Source organism: Equus asinus, chromosome 3 (assembly GCF_041296235.1).
Source record: "Equus asinus isolate D_3611 breed Donkey chromosome 3, EquAss-T2T_v2, whole genome shotgun sequence".
Classification (NCBI taxonomy): domain Eukaryota; kingdom Metazoa; phylum Chordata; class Mammalia; order Perissodactyla; family Equidae; genus Equus; species Equus asinus.
The window spans coordinates 109485487-109507880 of record NC_091792.1 but is presented as its reverse complement, the minus strand read 5'-3'; the positions used below and the strand labels follow the sequence as shown (position 1 = coordinate 109507880).

The window sequence follows — 22394 nt, the reverse complement described above, 5'->3', positions numbered from 1 at the left end:
GGGGCGGGCCTGCGGGGCGCGCAGCCCGGCTGTGCTTTCCCGTCAACCCCAGCGGCGTCCCGTTTTCCGGTTTGGGTGTGGCCGCGAGGTGGGATTTGCTGCAGGTGTGCGCAGTGAGCTGCGATCGGTTCCCGCGGACTGGAATGGAACCAAAACACTGGAGTTCCACGTCAGCTCTCAATCTACAGCCAAGCCCAGAGGATTCCAGTGGCCAGCAAAATGATGGGGTTGCACTAGCAAAATCTTTAAGGGTTTTATAACAAGAAGAGGAAACCTCTTCATTTTATAAAAAAAAAACAAAACCCCAAGGTTAGTAATAGGTAGCTCCAGAATTCCAGTCTGGGATTCCATTTTAAGACGCTATACGTTTAACAAATAATTTTGGACATCTACCACATGTTAGGTACTGTCACAGACGTAATAGAATCATTTGATTTTTAGAGCTGTAAGTGACATTATGTCACCCGGTTTGCCCTCTTCACTTTGTAGGTCAGGGAAAGGAACTCCCTTCAGTGTAAAATGACTTGGTCAAGGTCACAGAGCTAGTCGTTACCAGAACACATGCTTAAGGACCTTTCATCTAATTCTCTTTCCATTGACTACCCTTTCACCTTTCTTAGAAACAACAAGAATTAGTGGGACACGATAAGATTAGGATTTAGCTTTCAGTCTAGATAACAGTACATATTTGAAGAAACAATTGTAGGATTTTAACAATTGGCATATACGTTGACTTTATATCGTCTTCTGTAATGTATATTTTTATTTAATTAGAATTTCTCCCTTCCTTGGGTTGAAAGAGGGTTCAGGCAAAACTGCATTATTCTTTGTGCTTCTCTATTCTCTTTTCAAAATTGTGTAATTGAAACTTCATGCTGCTCACCGATGGCATCATTCAGATTTCTCTGTCCAGTTGTGTGCCTTTTTTACATAACCTTTAAAATGAACTTGGTCTAAGTCCCATTCTTTCAAGGTTCTGCTCTAGCACTAGGTTTATTCCTTGTCTTTTCTCTTTATTCTAAGTTAAATATAAATGTCTTTGACTGCCCCACCCCACAGAAAATGCTAATTTCTCTATTTCCCTCCAGTTTCCCTTCTGCATTTATTTTCTTCCTAAATTTTTGTTGAATGTGTATTAAACTTTTGGACCTAATGACTAGACATAGATCAGGTGATAGAGATACAATGATCCCTGATTTCATCAGTCTCATTGTGGGAAGCCAAAAAATGGAAAATAAATGACAAAATAATTTCGGAAACTAAATATGATGAAAAAATATAAAAGGATAGGGAGTTAGAAGGAGACTTGGGGAGGAACAGGGAGATAATTTTAGATAGAGTAGTCAAGGATGGCCTCTTTGAGGAGGTGACATTTTTGCCAAAACCTGAATGATGTGAACCCTGCAATTATCTAGCAGAAGAATAATCTAGATGGGGGAAAAGCAAGTGTAAACTTCTTTTATTTTCTTTTTTTAGCATTTATCACCTTCTGGTGTATATTTATTTGTTTATTTCTATATTACCTCTCAAGCTTTAAAACAGACTGGGCCTAGAGAAAGAGATTCAAAGTGTGAGGAGGAATTTAATGTGAAAGAGATTCTCCATTGCTGGTTTTGAAGAGGAAAGAGGCCACATAGAAAGGAGTGGGAATGGCCTCTAGGAGCCAAGAGTGGCCTCCAGCTACAACCAACAAGAAAACAGGGACCTTGGCCTACAGCTGCAAGGAGGCTCCGAGCTCCAGATCAGAACACAGTCAGCTGATACCTTATTTCAACTTGTGAGGCCCTGGGCAGAGAACCCAGCTATGCCGTGCCCCCACTGCTAACCTGCAGAACTGTGAGCTGATAAATTTATGTTGTTTTAAGCCACTATATTTATGGTAATTTGTTATGCGGCAATAGAAAATGAATATACTGAATTTCATCTAAGACCTACATTTCTTCACATTTCAACATCCCTAAAATTGGAATGTATTTTTTCTTTTTTATCAATACAGGAAATAATGGTGCTCTTAAAATTGAGGTTATCTTAGAGTTGGGAAAATATAGTATGAATTATTTCAAACAGTATAACAGATACCCACATTTAACAGATTATGTATATATATATATATATATATATATATATACATATATATATTTTTTTTGGCTGAGGAAGATTTGTCGTGGTCTAACATGTTGCCAGTCTTCCTCTGTTTTGTATGTGAGCTGCTGTCACAGCATGGCCACCAATAGATGATCAGTGTAGGTCCATGCCTGGAAACCAAACCTGGGCCTCAGAAGAGAGTGCCCCACACTTAACCACTAGGCCACCACAGATTTAACACATTTTAATGTTTTCTCACACTTCCAAAATGGGAAAGAAAATTATAATATCATGACTTTTGACAGTGAAGCTTTTTGCCAGAAGAAAGTAGAATAACGTATTTAGGTTACTCGAGGGGACGAGTGTGGGGTAAGGATTTTATATCCAGCAAAACCAATTCTCACGTACAAAGGTTATAAACTGTGATCAACACTTGATATGATATAAACATAAACAAGCCCTTCCTGAAGAATTACTAGAGAATGAGCATCAGACAACCAAAATGACAAGAGAAACATTGACCTAAGGATTGGTTCAGGTTCTTTACAGAAAACCATAGTCTGTTGTATATGTTAGCTTTTGTGTTCCCTCTAGTTTATTACTAATTCTCCTGAGTTCTGTCACCTCATTTCTGAGTTTTCCTAATTTTTTCCCTAGCTCTATTGAGGTATAACTGACAAATAAAATTGTAAGATATTTAAAGTTGATAAAAGAAAGAGATACGGATGAGGCCAAGTTGATGTGATGGTTACCATGACCACCTCAAGGCTGAACTATAGGCAGAAATAAAAAATTATGTTTTAACCTTGACTGTCACCAGATGGCCAGAGAACAACGAAGTAGTTTTTCCCTGCAGTTTGGACATTTAGAAAGCCCCAAGCACAAGCTACACTGTAGCTGGAAAGAGTAACCAGTTAGAACTGGACTTAACCTTGCATACACTGCAATTTTGCCTTTGAAACCAGCCACTCCAAAACCAAGGGCTGCGCTCATCTATCAGCTTGCTGGTTGAGGTGTACTTCCCCCGTTTGCAAACCTTTAATAAAGCCTCTCTTTTCTTTGAAACCTATCTTTGCCTTGTAAAGCTGCTCATTTTGGTTAAAAAAGTGTACAGTGTGATGATTTGACATACATATACATTGTGAAAGGATTTCTCCCATTGAATTAATTGAGCTTTTCTAATTCTGAATCATGTTCTGTCAGATCTTGTATCATTTTCTTTTTTTAAAAAATTACTTTATTGAGGTCATAATGGTTTATAACTGTGTAGGTTTCAGGTGTACATTATTATATTTCAGCTTCTGTATAGACTGCACTTTGTTCATGACCAATAGTCTAGTTTTTATCTGTTACCATACATATGTGCCCCTTTACCCCTTATGCCGTCTCCCCACCTCCTTCCCCTCTGATAACTGCTAATCTTGTTCTCCTTATCTATGTGTTTGTTTATCTTCCACATATGACTGAAATCATTCAGTATTTGTCTTTCTCTGTCTGACGTTTCAATTATCATAATACACTCAAGGTCCATCCATGTTGTCACAAATGGCATGACTTTGTCTTTTTTTATGGCTGAGTAGTATTCTATTGTATATATATAACACATCTTCTTTATCTTTTCATCAGTTTATGGGCACATGGGTTGCTTCCAAGTCTTGGCTATTGTGAATAATGCTTCAATGAACATAGGGGTGCATATATTTTTTGGAATGAGTGAGTTTGTGTTCTTTGGGTAAATACTCAGAAGTGGAGTAGCTGGATCATATGGTATTTCTATTTTTAATTTTTTGAGAAATCTCCCTGATGTTTTCCATAGTCTAGGCACCAGTTTGCATTCTCACCAGCAGTGTCTGAGGGTTCCCTCTTCTCCACATGCTGTCCAACACTTGTTATTTCTTGTCTTGCTAACTATAGCCATTCTGACAGGTGTGAGGTGATAGATCATTGTAGTTTTGGTTTGCATTTCCATAATAATCAGTGATGTTGAACATATTTTCATGTGCCTACTGGCCACCTGTGTATCTTATTTGGAAAAATATCTGTTTAGATACTTTTCCCAATTTTTGACTGGGTGGTTCATTTTTTTGTTCTTGGTTCTATGAGTTCTTTATATACTTTGGAAATAAACCGCTTGTCAGAATATGATTTACAAATATTTTCTCCCAGTTGGTGGGATGTCTTTTTGCTTTGATGATGGTTTCCTTTGCTGCGCAGAAGCTTTTTAGTCTGATGTAGTCCCATTTGTTAATTTTTTCTTTTGTTTCCCTTGCCTGAGTATACATGGTATTCAAAAAGATACAGCTAAGACCAGTGTCAAAGAGTGTACTGTCTGTATTTTCTTCTAGGAATTTATGGTTTCAGGTCTTACATTCAAGTCTTCAACCCATTTTGAGTTAATTTTTGTGTATGGTGCAAGATAGTGGACTAATTTCATTCTTTTGCACATGGCTGTCCAGTTTTCCCAACACTATTTATTGAAGAGACTTTCCTTTCTCTGTTGTATGTTTTTGGCTCCTTTGTCGAAGATTAGCAATCCAAAGATATGTGGTTTTATTTCTGGGCTCTCAATTCTGTTCCCTTGATCTGTGTGTCTGTTTTTGTGCCAGTATCATGCTGTTTTGTTACTATAGCTTTGTAGTGTATTTTGAAATCAGGGATTGTGATACTTCCAGCTTTGTTCTTTTTTCTCAGGGTTGCTTTGGCTAATCAGGGTCTTTTGTTGTTCCACATAAATTTTAGGATTCTTTGTTCTATTTTTGTGAAGAATGTTGTTGGGATTCTGGTTGGGATTGCATTAGATTTATAGATTGCTTTAGGTAACATGGACATTTTTAACTATGTTTGTTTTTCCAATCCTTGGGCATGGAATACCTTTCCATTTCTTTATGTCATCATTGATATCTTTCAATAATGTCTTATAGTTATCAGTGTATAGGTCATTCACCTCCTTGATTAAGTTTACTCCTAGGTATTTTATTCTCTTTATTCCAATTGTAAATGGGATTGTATTCTTGATTTCTCTGTCTGCTAGTTCATTATTAGAGTATAGAAATGCAACTGACTTTTGTATGTTGATTTTGTAACCTACAACTTTACTGTATTCATTAATTCTTCAAACAGTTTTCTGATGGATTCTTTAGGGTTTTCTATATATAGAATCGTCTGTGAGTAGTGACAGTTTTACTGCTTCCTTTCCAAATTAGATGCTTTTTATTTCTTTTTCTTGCCTAGTTGCTCTGTCTAAAACTACCAGTACTATGTTGAATGAGAGTGGCAAGAGTGGGTATCTTTGTCTTGTTCCTGTTCTCAGAGGAAAAACTTTAGGTTTTTCACCATGAATATGATATTGGCTGTGGGTTTGCCATATTTGACTTTTATTATGTTGAGATACTTTCCTTCTATACCCATTTTATTTTTAGTTTTTGTCATAAATGGATGTTGGATCTTGTAAAATGCTTTCTCTGTGTCTATTGAGATCATCGTGAGATTTTTTTTTTTTTTTTTTGAGGAAGATTAGCCCTGAGCTAATTGCTATCAATCCTCCTTTTTTTTCTGAGGAAGGCTGGCCCTGAGCTAACATCCGCTCCCATCATCCTCTACTTTATATGTGGGATGCCTACCACAGCATGGCTTGCCAAGCAGTGCCATGCCCGCACCCAGGATCCAAACTAGTGAACCCTGGGCTGCTGAAGTGGAACGTGTGAGCTTAACCACTGTGCCACTGGGCCAGCCCCGACCATGTGATTTTTATTCCTCATTTTGTTATTATGTTGTATTGCATTGATGGATTTGTGAATGTTTGTTGAACCATCCCTATGTCCGTGGTATAAATAAATCCCTCTTGATCGTGGTGTACGATCCTGTCAATGTATTATTGTGTTTGATTTGCTAATATTTTGTTGTGAATTTCTGCCTCTGTCGTCATCAGCGATTGTTGGCCTGTAATTTTCCTTTTTTTGTGTTGTCTTTGCCTGCTTTTGGTATCAGGTAATGTTTGCCTCATAAAATGAGTTAGGAATCATCCTGTGCTCTTCAGTTTTTCAGAAGAGTTTGAGAAGGATAGGTATTAAATCTTCTTTGAATGTGTGGTAGAATTCACCAGAGAAGCTGTCTGGTCCTGGACTTTTGATTTTGGTTTTCAATTACTGTTTCAAGCTCTTTACTTGTGATTGGTCCATTCAGATTCTCTATTTCTTATTGATTTAGGTTTGGGAGGTTGCACGATTCCAAGAATTTATTCATTTCTTCTAGGTTAACCAATTTATTGATGTATAGCTTTGCATAGTATTCTCTTATAATCCTTTGTATTTCTGTGATGTCTATTGTAATTTCTCCTCTTTCATTTCTGATTTTATTTATTTGAGCCTTATCACTTTTTTTCTTAGTGAGTCTAGCTAAAGGTTTGTCAATTTTGTCTATCTTTTCAAAGAACTAGCTCTTAGTTTCATTGATTTTTTTCTATTTTCTTGTGGTCTCTATTTCATTTATTTCTGCTCTGATTTTTATTATTTCCCTCCTTCTGCTGACTTTGAGCTTTGTTTATTTTTATTTTGCTAGTTCTTTCAGATATAGTGTTATATTGTTTATTTGAGACTTTTCTTGCTTGTTGAGTTAGGCCCTTATTGCTATAAACTTCCTTCTTAGTACTGCTTTTGCTGCATCCCTTAAGTATTGGTATGTTGTGTTTTCATTTTCATTGTCTCCAGGTATTTTTTTATTTCTCCTTTGATTTCTTCATTGATCCAATAGTTGTGCAGTAGCATGTTGTTTAGTCTCCACATATTTGTGACTTTTCCAGCTTTTTCTTTTTTTTTCTTTTGAGGAAAATTTGCCCTGAGCTAACATCTACTGCCAATCCTCCTCTTTTTTGCTGAGGAAGACTGGCCCTGAGCTAACATCCGTGCCCATCTTCCTCTACTTTATATGTAGGATGCCTACCACAGCATGGCTTGACAAGCAGTGCCTATGTCTGCACCTGGGATCTGAACCAGCGAATCCGGGGCTGCCAAAGTGGAATGTGCAAACTTAACCACTGCGCCACTGGGCTAGCCCCTCCAGCTTTTTTCTTGTAGTTTTCATAGCATTGTGGTCAGAAAAGATGCTTGATATGATTTCAATATTCTTAAATTTATTGAGACTTGCTTTGTTTCCCAACATATGCTCTTTCTTTGAGAATGTTCCATGTGCACTTGAGAAGAATGTATATTTTGCTGTTTTAGAATGGAATGTTCTATATATATCTCTTGTTATGCTGTATAGAGAGTCATTTATTGGTCAATGGATGTCTGATTGGTTGTAACTTAAAGGAGAGACAAAGGGAATAACTCGCTGTGCCGTGATGCTGACATCACTCTCTTGTATCATTTTCTTAGTGTCATTTAGCTAGTTTAAAAATAGTAATTTACAATTTTTATCTATTTTGTGGCACATATTTCAGACGTGCTTTTGTTATCTGTAATGATGATGTTATGCTCCATCTTCTCTCTCTCCTTTTATTTTAAATAGCTTTGTATAGGATTTGAACTTGATACGTTTTTGTCCCTTATTTTTATGTAAAATTAATGTTCCTGAACTTTTAGTATGAGGCCGACTTCCTAGTCCAATAAGCCTATGTCCATCAGGAAAAAAAAAGATATTTCAAGAAAGCCAGGTTTCTGGCTCACTGCAAAGAGAGAGTCCCCGTTCCAGAAGAATCATGGGGTGCCTCACTAAATAAAGGAAAAGATACATTTATCATGGGAATTCGAGGAAGTGTGGAGGTTAGAAGAAGTTAAAATGAAGTAGTGTTTTCATAGGCTCAAAAGAAAGCAAGGCTGTATGTAAGAGGTCTACATTAGGTCTGGACTGCAACGTGGACCCAGGTGCTGTTTTCTTGGAAACTACAAAGTTAAAATAGATGTAGAATGTGTCCAAAACCCCCTCTTTTGAAGGTCTGCCCCTGGGTTTGAGGTAGAGGCTGTTTCTCTGTGTCAAAGTGACTTAGGTCTTAGAGCTAAGAGTGGGATATTTTGATCTTAGTGAAAGGATTTCAAACAGCAAGATTTTTTGACAATCTATGATTTTAGAGAAAAAAGTTCTCTGTGAGTAAAAAAAGTAGTAATTACTCTACGTGGGTTTTTTTCGTGATACTTTACAGTATATTCTTAGAGAAATATTATTTTCTGTTAACTTTATAGCTGGCTTTATTTGTGTTTATTTTCTATACCCAATGAATAGCAAATGAGATTTTTACTTTCTTAGTTCAGAGAGCTCCCTTTTCTGTTGCTTTTGTGTAATGTTAAAAAATATGGTGGCTTGATTTCTGTGATTTCCTGGCTCTCTGCCCTTCTCCACTTTGATCTGGACTGTCTCTTTCCTTCATTTTTGTTGTCCTTGTGCTGCATGTAAGTATATATGTATGTAAATATGGCTTCCTAGTTACGTTTTAACTATGGGGAGTCGAGGGTGGGCAAAATGGGTGAAGGTGGTTAAAAGTTACAAATTTCCAGTTATAAAATAAATACATCCTGGGGATGTAATATATAACATGATGTCTATAGTTAATAATACTATACTGTATATTTGAAAGTTGCTAAGAGAGTGAATCTTAAAATTTCTTGTCACAATAAAAAAATTTATAACTGTGTGGTGGATGTTAAGTAGAGTTATTGTGGCAGTCATTTCACAATATATACAAATATTGAATCATTGTGTCATACATGTGAAACTAATACAATGTTATATGTCAATTACATCTCAAAAAAAGAGAAATTAAAAAAAAGATGACAAACCTGAAAATCCCTAAGTGGGGCTTCAAATCCTGGTGGCTTTCTAGGCAATATACTGTAAATGCATCAGGATCTTCCCTAATTAGGGGATTGGGCTCAGTCCCTTTATGAAAGAGAACGTTCAGAGCCCCGTTCCAGAGATCCAAATTCAGCCATAGTCACTGTTCACCATCAGATCTAGCTGCCTTCTAAACTATGCTATAGCACTTTATACCTTTTTTCTTGACTGAAATAATGTTCAGATCATCTCCCTCCTCATCTTTGGCTTACTTTCTTATCTTTGGTCTGATAGCCAGATCCTCTAGCTCAGTGGACACCAAACTTCAGCACACACCAAAATCACCTGGCCTGCCTGTTAAAGCACACATTGTTGGACCCCACACTAACATTTCTGCTTCACTGTGCCAGGGTGGAGACTGAGCATTTGTATTTCTAACAAGTTCCCTGGTGATGTGTGTGCTGCTAGACATCAGACCACACTTTGCACTACTCTAACCTGCTTCCTCTAACTCATGCTTTTGTCTACCTCTAAACCTGTTTTAGGAGGGCTTTCCTTATTGAATTCTGGGCTGTGCTGATGTTTACATTACTCTTTTGTTTCTATTGCTTGGTATATTTGCAGTTTCATTCCTCCTGGCTCCGACCTATGGTTTTAAACTCTCCATCCTGCCTTTAGACATGCCCTATTTTTGCCATCGCAAAGCTTACATGGTTGATTAACTCAGAGCAAGCATTACTATTCTCTGCTACAGACAACGTTTGTGGTTGGTTTTCCCAGAAAATATAACTGGGATATATGTGGACAGAGGGAGATAGATATGGAGATAGAAACAAGTTGGTATGGAATTCTGTCGTGTAGATATAGTCAAGGCATCATAAAATCTGAGGGAAGCAGTGATGGAGCATACAATCTGGTTGATAATGTGGTTAAGGTTATTGTATATTGGGTGCTTGATATCAAGGTTTTTACATGAATATTATAGATAATCCCATTATCTCATATAAAGGCACAAATCAGAGTACTTCAGAGTAGATGAAATTGAAGATCTTAGCTACAGCTAAGAAAAACTAAGAAGCTGGGTAAATGAAGAACTCTGTTCCTATAATCAACTATCAACAGGGAGGCAAAATAAAAACTGGCTTTACCATCAGCCAGCAGAAATCTAAGAAAGCCTGGATACCTATACTTAGGTCAGCTAGCTTCTGAATCGTATCCAACACGACGTCAATGATTTCCTTTTCAATGGTGTAGTGGCTAGAGTCACAGCTATTTGCAACACCTCCTCTGCCAATGATGACATCCTAGGGTGAACTTAACACTGACAATTGGTTCCAGGACTACAAACATTCTTGTGAGGGACATATTGACAACAAGTCTCATTGAAGAAGGTGTTGAAGGAGTTATTTTCTCTCACAATGCTCTTATCATTTGCCTTGGGTTGGAGGCTGGATTTTATATTCTAGTAGTAGAGCTCGTTGCAGGTATTTCTAATCCAGACAATATCCTCACCAGTGTGGTTAGGGGTGCTTTAATGCAAGGTGGTAGAAATAGAAAGCAAAGGTGTGGGAATAGATACTGAGTCTGGGTTATCATTTCCAATAAGGTAGGAGGAGAGATATCTGTTTTTAGTAATCGGTGAAATAATTTTAGAATACTGACAGATAAACACTACTCAGAAGAGTTTTCCTACAGATTCTTCATTATCAACTAAAGGTAATATTAAGTAATAATAATAATAGCAAATTAACTTCATGAATCCTCAGCCCTCTGCTGGTGAGATTTCATGTTTATTTCCAAGTCTTGAGCAATTCAAGACAAAGGGGAGAGGTGAGAAATAGATTTGTCCACCACCAAGTTTCATGGATAAATCTGGTGATTGCTTCAGGGAGGAAGATGCCCCCTTTTAATACTTCCATTGGACAGAAATGATGGTCATTGATGACAACTAATCACAATTTCTCTTTAGTCATTCAAATTGCTAAAAGGAAGTTTGACAGACTCTATATCCTTTCTTATTAAGAGATCTCCCTTCTTTCTTGCTAACAGAATCTCAATTTTGTTCAGATATAAGGCTGCCATGAGCTTCATGGGAGGCTGGATTTCTCACTAACCCTCGATACTGAGTTATGATTGGTCTAAAATAGTTCTAATCCCAATCTCCTTGCAGCAGATTGGTTTAGGCATTGGCAGATTAGGCACTTCTGGATAATAAGAAGTGAGGAGTAATCTTATAGATGAGTTACTGAAGAAGATTCTCCCTGTTTATAAGAACAGACAAATCAAGGAAATCTTCTCTTTTGTGTCTTTGGACTTGTTCTGTGAGGAGGTGAACCTTGGAGCTGTTACAGCTTTTTCCTGACCATAATGGACAAGCTCAGGGCAAAAACTGATATAGTTAATATGCTAAAATCCTAAATCCACTGGAGCTCTGAATCAACTAACCTCTGGATTGATTGTTATGTGAAATAGTGTCCTTCTGTTTAAGTCATTTTTAAATATGTTTCCCATTCTTGTAGCTTAAAGCATCCTAACTGATAAAGGTAATATTTCCTTCCATTACCTAATAGAAACATTAAGGCAACCAATCTGTATTATTTTTGCGCACACAGAGATATCACAAAGAATTTTACAGAGCTTTATTTATTTTAATTTCTCTTAGCATATATATGTAAATATGTATGCAAAATTATAAATATGTACAAAATATATATTATAAACACATACATTCACATTCAGATATCTATTTCCTTGAACTGTAGTGTAAGTCTTGCTGTGTGACTCTTTTGGAATAATGATGATATTATATTAATTCCATATTTTCCTAGGAGAAGGAATGGTATTACAATGGCAAGGTCCCAAAGCTTCTCAGCTTGAAGCCAAGATTGATCATTCAAAGTTCCTCAAGAACACCAAGGTAAGAAATTTGGATTTTGTTTTAAGTGTAATGAGAATTCCTTAAGGATTGAGAAAAGGAGTGACATTTTAATTATATTTTTAAAAGAGCATTCTGAGGGCTGGCCCTGTGGGGTAGTGGTTAAATCTGGCGTGCTCCACTTGGGTGGCCTGGGTTCACAGATTCAGATCCTGGATGTGGACCTACACCACTCATCAAGACATGTTGTGGCAGCCACCACATATAAAGTGGAGGGAGACTGGCACAGATGTTAGCTCAGGGCTAATCTTCAGGCCAAAAAAGAAGAGAACTGGCAACAGATGTTAGCTCAGAGCAAATCTTAACAACAACAACAACAACAAAAAGCATTCTGACTGCTTTCTGAAGAATGGATTATAGGAGAGAAAGAGGACTTTAGTGAGAAGATTGTGGCTCTAATCAGGTTGAGAGGGACGATGACAGATTAGACTATATCAGTGACATTGAAGATTCAGAGAAAAGGACAGATTTGGAAAATATTTTGCAGATTGAATTAACTGGGCTTGTTAATGAATTGGATGTAAGACACCAGGGAGAGATAAATTAAGGATGGATCCTGTGTTTTGGCTTGTACAAACTGAGCAGATGTTGGTGCCTTCACTGAGATGGGAAGAATACTTGGGAAAGTGATTTAGGGAAGAAATAGAGTTCATTATAACATATAAAGACATATTGAGTTTAAGATACCTACTGGATGTACATATGGAGAAATCAAGTAGAAATTTTGATCGGTGAATACATAGCTCATAAGAGAAGTCTGAAATGAATGTATAAACTTAGTTATGGATACACACACACACACACACGCACACGCACACGCACATATACAGAGGACTGGATAATATGCCCAAGGGAGAAAGGATAGAGCCTGTGTAAATATTAGGTAGAAGAGAAAGAGCAAAAAATGAAACTGAGAAAGAACTGCTAGTGAGGTATGAGGAAAACCAGGAGGGGATGGTTTCACAGAGCTAAGAAGAATGTCTCCTGTAGGAAGTGAATTGGTGGTGTGGGATTTCGTCACTGTCCAGTCCCACTCAAGTATTGATGCTGGAATTTCTCCTCAAGTTGTTAAGAAATTACCACCTTACCTTTTCAGGAGAATTAAAAATATACTAGACTGATGAAAGTGAGATTTCTACACAGTGTGGTTATTCCGATGGGGGTGGCTCAGCGCTATTTTAGGACAATGACTGTTTTCATGAATGATGTGCAGTTATCTGAAAATGGAAGGACATCACTGGATAGTGATAAGGCAAACTCATGCGCTCTTCAATGAGGGCAATGTGATTTATTCACTTGAAGGAGAGATGGCCTTCAAACATCAATTTAGTTTTCATGTAGCTCCTTGGTGCTAGACAATCTTCTAACCCAGCTCCTTGTCATGTGGTCTCTCCCAAGTCAAGCCTTTTCCTCTTTTATCTCCCTGCACACCAATATTCTCCCAGCTGTGGCCCAGTCTCCTTCACCTGAGCTCCTTACAGAGAGAATGGACAATTGTCTGATTACTGATGAACATTACAGTAAATCAAGAAGAGAGAATCACGATTAGTTTTGATAGTAGGGTGATCTTTGGTGATCTTGACAAGAGTTTCAATGGAGTAGTAAGGACAGAGTCCAAGTTAACAGGTGTTGAGGATTAAAAAGGAAGTAAGGAAGAGGAATTATATATGGCCAACTCTTGAGAAGTTTTCTGTGAAGAACAGTGGAGAGATGGATTGTGGGAGGTGAACCTGAAACTGAGTATTTAGTTGAGGAGGATTTTTTAAATATGTGATGTAATACAGCATTTTTATATTCCGATAGAGATGATTTAGTAGAAAGGGGGAGATTGAAGGTGTAGGAGAGAGGGGATTGTCTGAAGAAGTTATGTTCCTGAAAGGTGAGGAAGAATGGTATCCAGAGCACAGGAGAGGCATTGGCTTTTAAGAGGAGCAGGGACAAGTCTTCTTTTGTGATAGGAGATAGAGAGAACAGGATGTTGTTTAGGAAGGTTTATAGGTTTACTAGTGGGAAGTTGAGAGAGCTCTCCTCTGATGGATCTTTGTCAGTCTCTGCATTTCTATTTCTTTGGAATCTATTTTTTATTGAATTTGAGAGTACTATTCTGATGGTGGTTGTATTTTGTCAAATAGCTGGTCATAGGATTGTTATCTGTAATGGACTTGGAAAGCTAGTTCCAGGAACTACATCTATTGGGACAAGGAGTTGTTGTAGAGGAACCAGCTGTTAGTAAAGATGGAAAGTGCAGACTAGAAGTAGAACACATCCAGCATGGTTAGTGATAGATAATGGGAAGTTCAGCAGAGCAAATAGTAATGGGGAAAGTGATGGCTGGGTGTACAGCAAGATACATCTTATAGGGTAGTGGAGGATATAATTAGAAATCTAAAAAACAGGCAGCATTAGAGATTTTGGTACACAAGCTGATATATAGTTTGTAGCAGGGATGCCTGAAATCAGAGAGTATATCCTTTCTAATTAAAGTTGGTTTAGGAGCAGAATTCAGTCCCCAGGGTAATGGAGACGAGGCATTAGAATGGCAAGAGTAAGGTGGGACCCCGTTATATCAAGTCTACCTTTCTGGAGAGATCATTGAGATAGTGAATTTGGCAAGAAAATAAGATTTGAGTCCTTTTACCAGGACTAGTGTATAAATTTGGAAAGTGGGAAACAGTCTTAGAAATAGTGCAGTGTTTTAGTTCCTCTCAGAGGGATTCATGTTTTCTGGGGCCTGAAGTTTTTACAATTTTTTTTTCCTTTTTTTCTGAGGAAGATTAGCCCTGTGCTAACATCTGCCACCAATCCTCCTCTTTTTACTGAGGACGACTGGCCCTGAGCTAACATCTGAGCCCATCTTCCTCTACCTTATGTGTGGGATGCCTGCCACAGCAAGGCTTTATGGGCAGTGCAGATGCACCCGGGACCCAAACCGGCGAACCTTGGGCCACCAACTGGAGCATGCAAGCTTAAACGCTGTGCCACTGGGCCAGCCTATTTTTACAATTTTGAGAGTACATAATTGGATATAAAAGAAAATGTATTGTTAGAGTGAGAAAAGAAATCACAATAAATTACAAAAAGTTGACAAATACCATAAACATCACAAAACCTACAAAAATAATATGAAAATTTTAATCATTAATCACCTGACATAACTCTAAAGCACTTTCTTCCCTAAATTATTTTGGCTGTGTACTTTCTGATGAGCAGATGTTGAGGATTAAAGGTGGAGTAAGGAAGAGGAGTTAGGTGTGGACAACTCTTGAGAAGTTTTCTGTGAAGAAGAGAAATGGGTTGTGGGAGGTGAAACTGAAATTGAATATATAGCTGAGGAGGACTTTTTTAAAGATGCAAGTTAATAAAGCATTTTTATATTCCAATTGAGATGATTTGGTAGAAAGGGAGAGATAATGTTTTATAATATAATTTTTTATATCTTGATAATTTTCAAAAGTGTCTTTCAATTGTACAATTTTTTATTTGTAATAACATCCTAACTACAATCGAATATATTGGGATATGTGAAACAGATGTAATTGCTGCTGTTAGTACTATTATGACTTTGTGCTGTACAAGTGCAGGAAATCTGATAAATTATATATTTCTAGTGAAAAAAATAGGGGAGTTTATAATTGTATATGCTGCATTGTTGAGTATATTTCTGGAAGGAGAGAATTTCCATTTTAACTAGGATTTGATGAGGATCCAATCTTTTCCTTACAATTTTACATGTTAGGTATATTAGTTTTCTGTTGTTGCACAATAAGTTACCACAAACACAGTGACTTAAAACAACACACATGTATCTCACAGCTTCTGTGGGTATGGAGTCCAGACACAAGACTGGGTCTTCTGCTCAGGGTCTCACCAGGCTGTAATCAAGATGTTGACCAGGCTGTGCTCTTTTCTGGAGGCTTGACTAAGGAAGAATCCACTTCCAAGCTTATTCATGTTGTCAGCAGAATTCATTTCCTTGCACCTGGATGACTGAGGGCCCTAGTTTCTTACTGGCTGTCCGCTGGAGGCTATCCTCGGGTCCTAGAGGCTGCGCACAATTCCCTGACATGTACCCTCTACAAAGACAGTTTACAACATGGCTATTTGCTTCTTCAAGGGCAGCAGGAGAATTTCCGGCTCCAGTCAGCTAAGATGAAGTCTTATGTAACATAACATAAATCATGGGAGTGCCATCCCATCACCTTTGCCTTATGATGTAACCTAATCTAAGGAGTGATATCCTATTACCTTTGCCATAGATAAAGCATGGTTGGAAGCAAGTAACAGGTTCCATTTGTACTCAGAGAGGGGATTATACAATGGTGTGACTTATTGGGAATCACTTTAGGGTGTACATGCTAAGGACTGGAAGAATTTCCATAGACCAGCTTCTGTACATTCTATACCTTGCTGATAAATAAATTAAAGCAATAGGATATAATGGAGTATATGAGGAAGCCATTTCATTTAAAACTAATTTGGCGTGATGTTGTTTTTCCAAAAGGGCCTGACGTGGCCTGTTGAGCGTGCATTGTGCCTCTGCTTTAAACATTTACTATGTCCCAAAGACAAGAATGATGCCCTTAAAGATAGGGATGTATCTTCCCCCATTGGCGTTTCCTTAAGGCTAAGCATCTCTTCCTAGAAACTCAGAATTAATTACCGACCTGCTGTGCTCACCTTGTGACCACTGATCTGCTGTGAGAGCTAATCTCGTGACTATTGTAAAAGGGTCATTCCTATCATACATCATGTATGCTCTTTGTTCCAAGTGGTATATAACTATTCTGTATGTCCTACTTCTTCGGTGCCCTTCCTTCCTCAGGGAGAGAAGACCCCAAGCTATAGTCCTCAGACCTGGCTCATGATAAATTCATACCAATTTTGATTTATAGATTGATTATGGATTATTTTCATTGACACTGCTTTCTCTCAACTACCCACATAGTTTTGGTGCTGTTGGTCTAGACACATTTGTCTGGACCTCAGGCCCTACACTTTCCTTTCTCTAGACCAGGTAAATCAGTATGGTGATAACAATATTTTATCTAGTACTATACCTAGAAGCTTACTGTGATGGTTAGCAGTTACTTAACTGAACATGAAAGTGACCAAGAACCACATAATATCTGTCTAGATTAAGTGTAAATATATTCCTAATTCAGCTTGCCCTGGGCTGGATCCCAGGGATGTCCATGGCTATTTTGATACCACCTCATCTGAGGGCGAGAAGTGTGACAGGGGAAGTAAAAGTGGAAAGAGATAGTCTTAACTAATTGCAATTATAATATCTTATTTTTGTGAATTTTCTAAAAACATATGACCATTGAAGACTTTTTTTTTCAGGGCCTTGGGAGGGTGCTGAATAAGTGAGGAGGTTTGAAGTTTCATTAGCTTCATGGGACATTCACTTCTGGTTACTACATATTTAATTATTAACTTATTTGACAGTTATTCTCTAGATCTGAAGTGATAGCCAGAATTTTAAAAACTTATGCAAATTTTTTACCCAATGGACTAATTATGAGAACAGACAAACCAGCGAAAAGCAGAAACTGAGTTCCCAAGAAAGTCAATAATTAGGCAGAAGCTACTCTCTATGCATCGGATGCATATTCCAACCACTAGAGTTTAAAATATATTTAGATTGTGAAAAATAATAAAATCTGTTCTTTCCCCTTAGGGCTACATATATTGTGAAATTCCTGTGCTCTAAGAACTGCATTTAGTCTTTATGCTTTGTATTTAAATTGCATGCTATTTAAACTTTGTGGAATACAAAGTCGCAATTTTACTTTTAGAAGTTAGATGGTGATTGTGGTTAGTACTGCCAGCTTCTGACCCCCAAAACATGTCCCTTCTGTTCTCACACATACACACACACAAAAAAAAGAGAGAGAGAAAAGAACTACAATTTTTTTTCAGTTACAGTGGCTAAATGTTCAGGGAAATTGAGCCGTGCCTCCACAGGATAAAGTGTACCCTTGAAGCATTCGAGGTAATCCCCTTCTCAACTTTGATAGTGACTAGTTTAGGGGTGGTCATGTGTTCCAATTCTAGACAGTTTAAGAGGAAGTGCTGAAGGTTCTAAAAGAGAGAGAGAGATGCACAATGAGAAGCCACCTTTTCTTTCTGCCTTTGAGACTTCCAGTTGGTGACAACTAACTTCTGATCGCTAAAGTAAAGCGTAGTGGAAGCAGAGAAAATGACTCAAAGCTCTAAATTAACCAACTCTGCCTACTTACTTCTGGACTTCCTGTAACGTGAAATGAAAAAAATGCCACGTCTAGTCTGACATTCCTATTAGTTACAACAGAAAGCATTCCAGCAGAAATAGTGATGCATAAAATAAAAGGCATACAAACACAGGCACATATAACGTTTATTTATTTATTTATTTTATTACAAAGCAGTGTATGTTCATTTTGGAAATTTGGAAATACAGGAATTCATAACAAAGAAAATAAAAAAATGATCACTCAGACAACTATATCAACATTTTTTGCATATATTCTTGTTCCTATGCATGCACTTTATATATTATGTAACTTTTAAAATTAGACTAAGTTTTAAACTTGTTTTTAACTTAACAACCATAAGAATTAAGTTGAAGATTTAAATTAATTAATCTCAATTAAAGACTAAACTCAACTTTATTTAGTTTCTTATGGATACAATTAATAGTAATTAGACAAGCTCAAGGAATTGGTTCAACATTTAAAACTATGCTACAGGTAAAATAGAAGAAATTCTGATTTTATTTTAACTGCCCACAAATGTTATCTCTTTGTGGCTACCAAGTAAGTTCTGAGACCATGTCACTTTAAAGAAATTCCTAACTCATTCACACGGATTTATGCTCCCTGGAAGATAATGCTTGTGGTACCCTCCATAGTATTTATTTGTTTATTTATTTTTTATTATTTAGCTATTACCTCTTTGTTTCTTAGGCTGAATTGAATTAGTGCAATTGGATTAGTTCAATTCATTATCATTCCTTCATGTCATTTTCTTTTACTAAATTGAATTGTAGGAAGAAATCCCATTTTTAACCAGTTTTATGTTCTAAATAAAGGAGGAGACAACCAAGATAGAATCTTAATGATCTGATATATTGGATTCACTCTGCAGAATATATCCTTTTTTACAAGGAATCCTCATCTTTTGTTATGATTGGAAATAGAGTAAATGACTGTAATATCAAATATTAAATACTCTCTGTTGAGAGATGTATCTTTAATTTAAAAGCCACATTTATCTTTTGGGCTATTGTGTTTAGTTTAAATCCATATCAACATTATAATTTATGGATCACAATATTCATATAATATACTTATTTTTGCGAAGTTTTTCATTACATATTGACTGTTAAAAGAATTTCTAAGTTTGAAAATGGTGAGTTAAGTTGAAACAATCCAGATTCAAAATTAACGTTTTTATATATATATAAACAAATGAATACATTCTGGTACATTTTTATTGTAATAAACTTCCTTATAAATATACAAAATCAGTCAGGGATTCTTAACCGTTTTTGTGACATGGGTGCCTTTGGTAGTCTGGTTTGGCCTATAAACCCCTTTCAGGATAATGTTATAAATGCATAAAATAATAAAAATAGGAATAAAAGAAAAGCAGTTGCATTAAAATATAGTTTTGCACATGAACCATAAGTTGAAGAGCCCTGCATCAAGATTTTGAAAAACCCTTTAGTTAATGTATCAAAAAATGTCTGAGACCATACCTAAGTAGAACAGTTTCTTGAACGTATAAGAGCCAAACTGAGATATATTCATTAAACATATTTAATAAAGCCCTGAGATTGTATCTTGTATATATGTGTTATTTTTGCCTTTAAATGTAGAAATAAGAACTGTTATCAGTTTAGGAATGATTATATGGTAAAGTTACTTGGAGAAGATTGGTTTTGTTCTGACTTATCTACATTCCTGTGTTATCTAGCAGAACTATAAAATCTTGGTATCAATATATGCTTTAAAGTTAACTTTGAGCATTTTAGCACATTATGAATTTTGAGCCTTGCCCAATCCAACTGTAGATTTGGGCCATGGATTTGTTAATTAAACGTATGATGTTAGTAATAAAGAAGATATGAATGAAAGAGTAGAGGGAAGGAGCTCAATGATAATAGAAATAGGACCAATGGAGACAGAAATGGAAAATAATGTAGGGAGTGGAAAAAAACCCCCCCACACTAAAAAACGTAAAGTCTGAGAACTGACAAATAAGGAAAGGAAAGAGCTATCATTAATCTAATTAGCAATTTACTTTCTGTAATTCCACATTCCCTGGAATATTTGGAAATTATGTTTCATCTTTTGTGTGGCACTATATATCTCATGTGAATATAATGGTACTTTACCTATTTTTTAAAAAAGAAGTTAAATAATGGTTAAATTTCTTTTAAGTCCCTTATATATAGTTTTCTCGTTTAATGATATAATAGTCCCATTATTTTTATCCTCTCCCCTTTTTCATGGAATGGATAGAAACAGGCCTGAATTAAAAGAGGTATTGGGCTAATCTATTTTGGAAACCATACCACTTAATGTGAGTATCAGTAGGTGTTAGTTACACATTTACAGAGTTTTTCTTTTCCTTTTTCCAATACTCTGCTGTCTTCTTTGACCTGTATATATTGAAACTGTAGTTTTCAGAGTTCCTCTTACATATCAACATCTTTTCGCTTGTGTATTTGCTTGATTTCTTTATTTTTCTCAGTGATTTGTGGATTATGGATTTGGTGAAATCAGAAATAGAACAAAATCTCCTATTAAAACATAGAATATACTATGTATAAAACATAATTAGTATAGATCTTTTCTAGACTGTATTTAAAAACAATGTTATTAATACTAAAGTAAATTACCACAAACTCCATGGACGGTCCAGCCGAGAGGAATGTTCTAACCCCCGTCCAAATGCTAACCCCTCTAAAACTCCTCTTTATATGAAGGCACTTCACAACCTCACCATGTCTAGAATGGGACGAAGGAGAACTGCTTGTAAGTCTTGTCAGGTTGGTGGAGTGCGTGGTGGGTTGGTTGCTGAATACTCCAAACATCAAAATGCTTTTGAAGCCAAAGAAAAAATTAGATTCATTGCATCATTTTTTTTAAACCACGTGAGGGAAAATTGATCTTATGGACAAGGGAAATATTGTCTCTGTGCTCTATGTATTATTGTAGCATAAAATCGTAATTGCTGCTAAACCCCTTGGAAAGAACCCTCCAAGGCATGTCTAGGTTAAGACTGTGTTGTAGTTTCTCAGCCTTACTTTTTGGAATCTCTTTGCCTTACGGCTATTTTATCGTGGCTATTTTAAATATTTATACATTATTATATAAGGAGAAAGTGATAAGAAACCCACATAATGTGTTATAGGAGCTCAGAAAGGGGGCAGATTAATCTAGAAGCTTATGATTATAGGGAAATATTTCATTGTTTTTTCTGAAATTTTTTTCCTTGTATTTGAGTCTCTGAAAATGTGATTTCTAAAAGAGTAAGAATGATAACATAATTTCAAACTCTGCTTTGTTTATTGTAAATGTGCTACAACCTTTGCGTTTATCATTCCCAAATGAGGAAATTCATTAAATTGCTCTTCTTTAGGTGACTTCCTGTGTGATGTATCAATTACAGAGAGAAATATCCATATATAAGTGGATCAAAGCATGGGTTTAAAAGAGCAAAGAGAAAGAAGAAGTGATTTACTGGATCTGACACCCTGTTTAACATTTCAGGATCAAACCAATACCAAATTCCTAGGACATAGTAGGGAGTCCAGCAGACAGTAAATGAAGTGGCAAATGCAACCGTCATCTTTAGGGTCCTTAGCCGAGCTCTTGGTATATTGTTCTTGGATTGATTCAGTTGTAGTTCTATTACATAGAGAAAACAGGAGGTGTTTAAAGACCAGTTTTATTACAAAACCAAAATGGACAAAAAAGAAGACAGAATCCCAATTCAAACTGAAAAATATAATGGGAGCAAATTTCCAGTTTTTTTTTTTTTTTTTAAAGATTGGCACCTGAGCTAACAACTGTTGCCAATCTTTTTTTTTTTTTTCAGCTTTATCTCCCCAACTCCCCTCCCCGCTGCCGCCCCGCACATAGTTGTATATCTTAGTTGCAGGTCCTTCTAGTTGTGGCTCATGGGACGCTGCCTCAACGTGGCCTGACGAGCAGTGCCATGTCCGCGCCCAGGATCCGAACCCTGGGCTGCTGCAGCGGAGCGCGCGAACTTAACCACTCGGCCACGGAGCCCGCCCCTCCGATATTTTTTAATAATAATAATTGGTTTGAAAATCATGTTTATATTCCAAGTTTTCCTCTAAGTCACGTAATGATTAAAAAAATTAAACATATATTGCTCTTAAAGTTGAGTTTCCATCAAACTAATTTGGATTTGAGATATGGAGGTACTCAAACTCTTAAAATATAAATTTAAGAGAGTAGACTGAGGTTAAGCTGAGCTGAATTCTGAGTTTACACAGAACTCCTGAATACTCACTATCTGAATATCTCTGACAGTAAGGATAATGAAAATCATGCATGGATGAAAGTGTGCTGCCCCAGATTATCTTTCTCAA

At 36.7% G+C, this 22394-nt stretch overlaps 1 protein-coding gene and 1 long non-coding RNA gene across 3 annotated transcripts in view; one reads left to right on the top strand and one right to left on the bottom strand.

Moving 5' to 3' along the window:
• Positions 1 to 5: 5 nt before the first annotated feature.
• The window catches only part of LOC106843219 (uncharacterized), a 24405-nt gene continuing 2016 nt past the window's right edge, over positions 6 to 22394 (top strand). The window contains exons 1-2 of the long non-coding RNA XR_006524486.2: positions 6 to 309; positions 11679 to 11767. This is a non-coding gene — a long non-coding RNA (uncharacterized lncRNA). The remainder of the gene's footprint in view (positions 310 to 11678; positions 11768 to 22394) is intronic.
• Positions 18147 to 22394, bottom strand: part of GNRHR (gonadotropin releasing hormone receptor) — a 24168-nt gene continuing 19920 nt past the window's right edge. The window contains exon 3 of one of the 2 annotated variants that reach the window (XM_014860170.3): positions 18147 to 21684. In XM_014860170.3, the coding sequence (XP_014715656.1) occupies positions 21440 to 21684 (245 nt within the window). In that variant the 3' untranslated portion in view covers positions 18147 to 21439. The remainder of the gene's footprint in view (positions 21685 to 22394) is intronic. The other variant, XM_014860171.3, reaches the window with a different exon arrangement.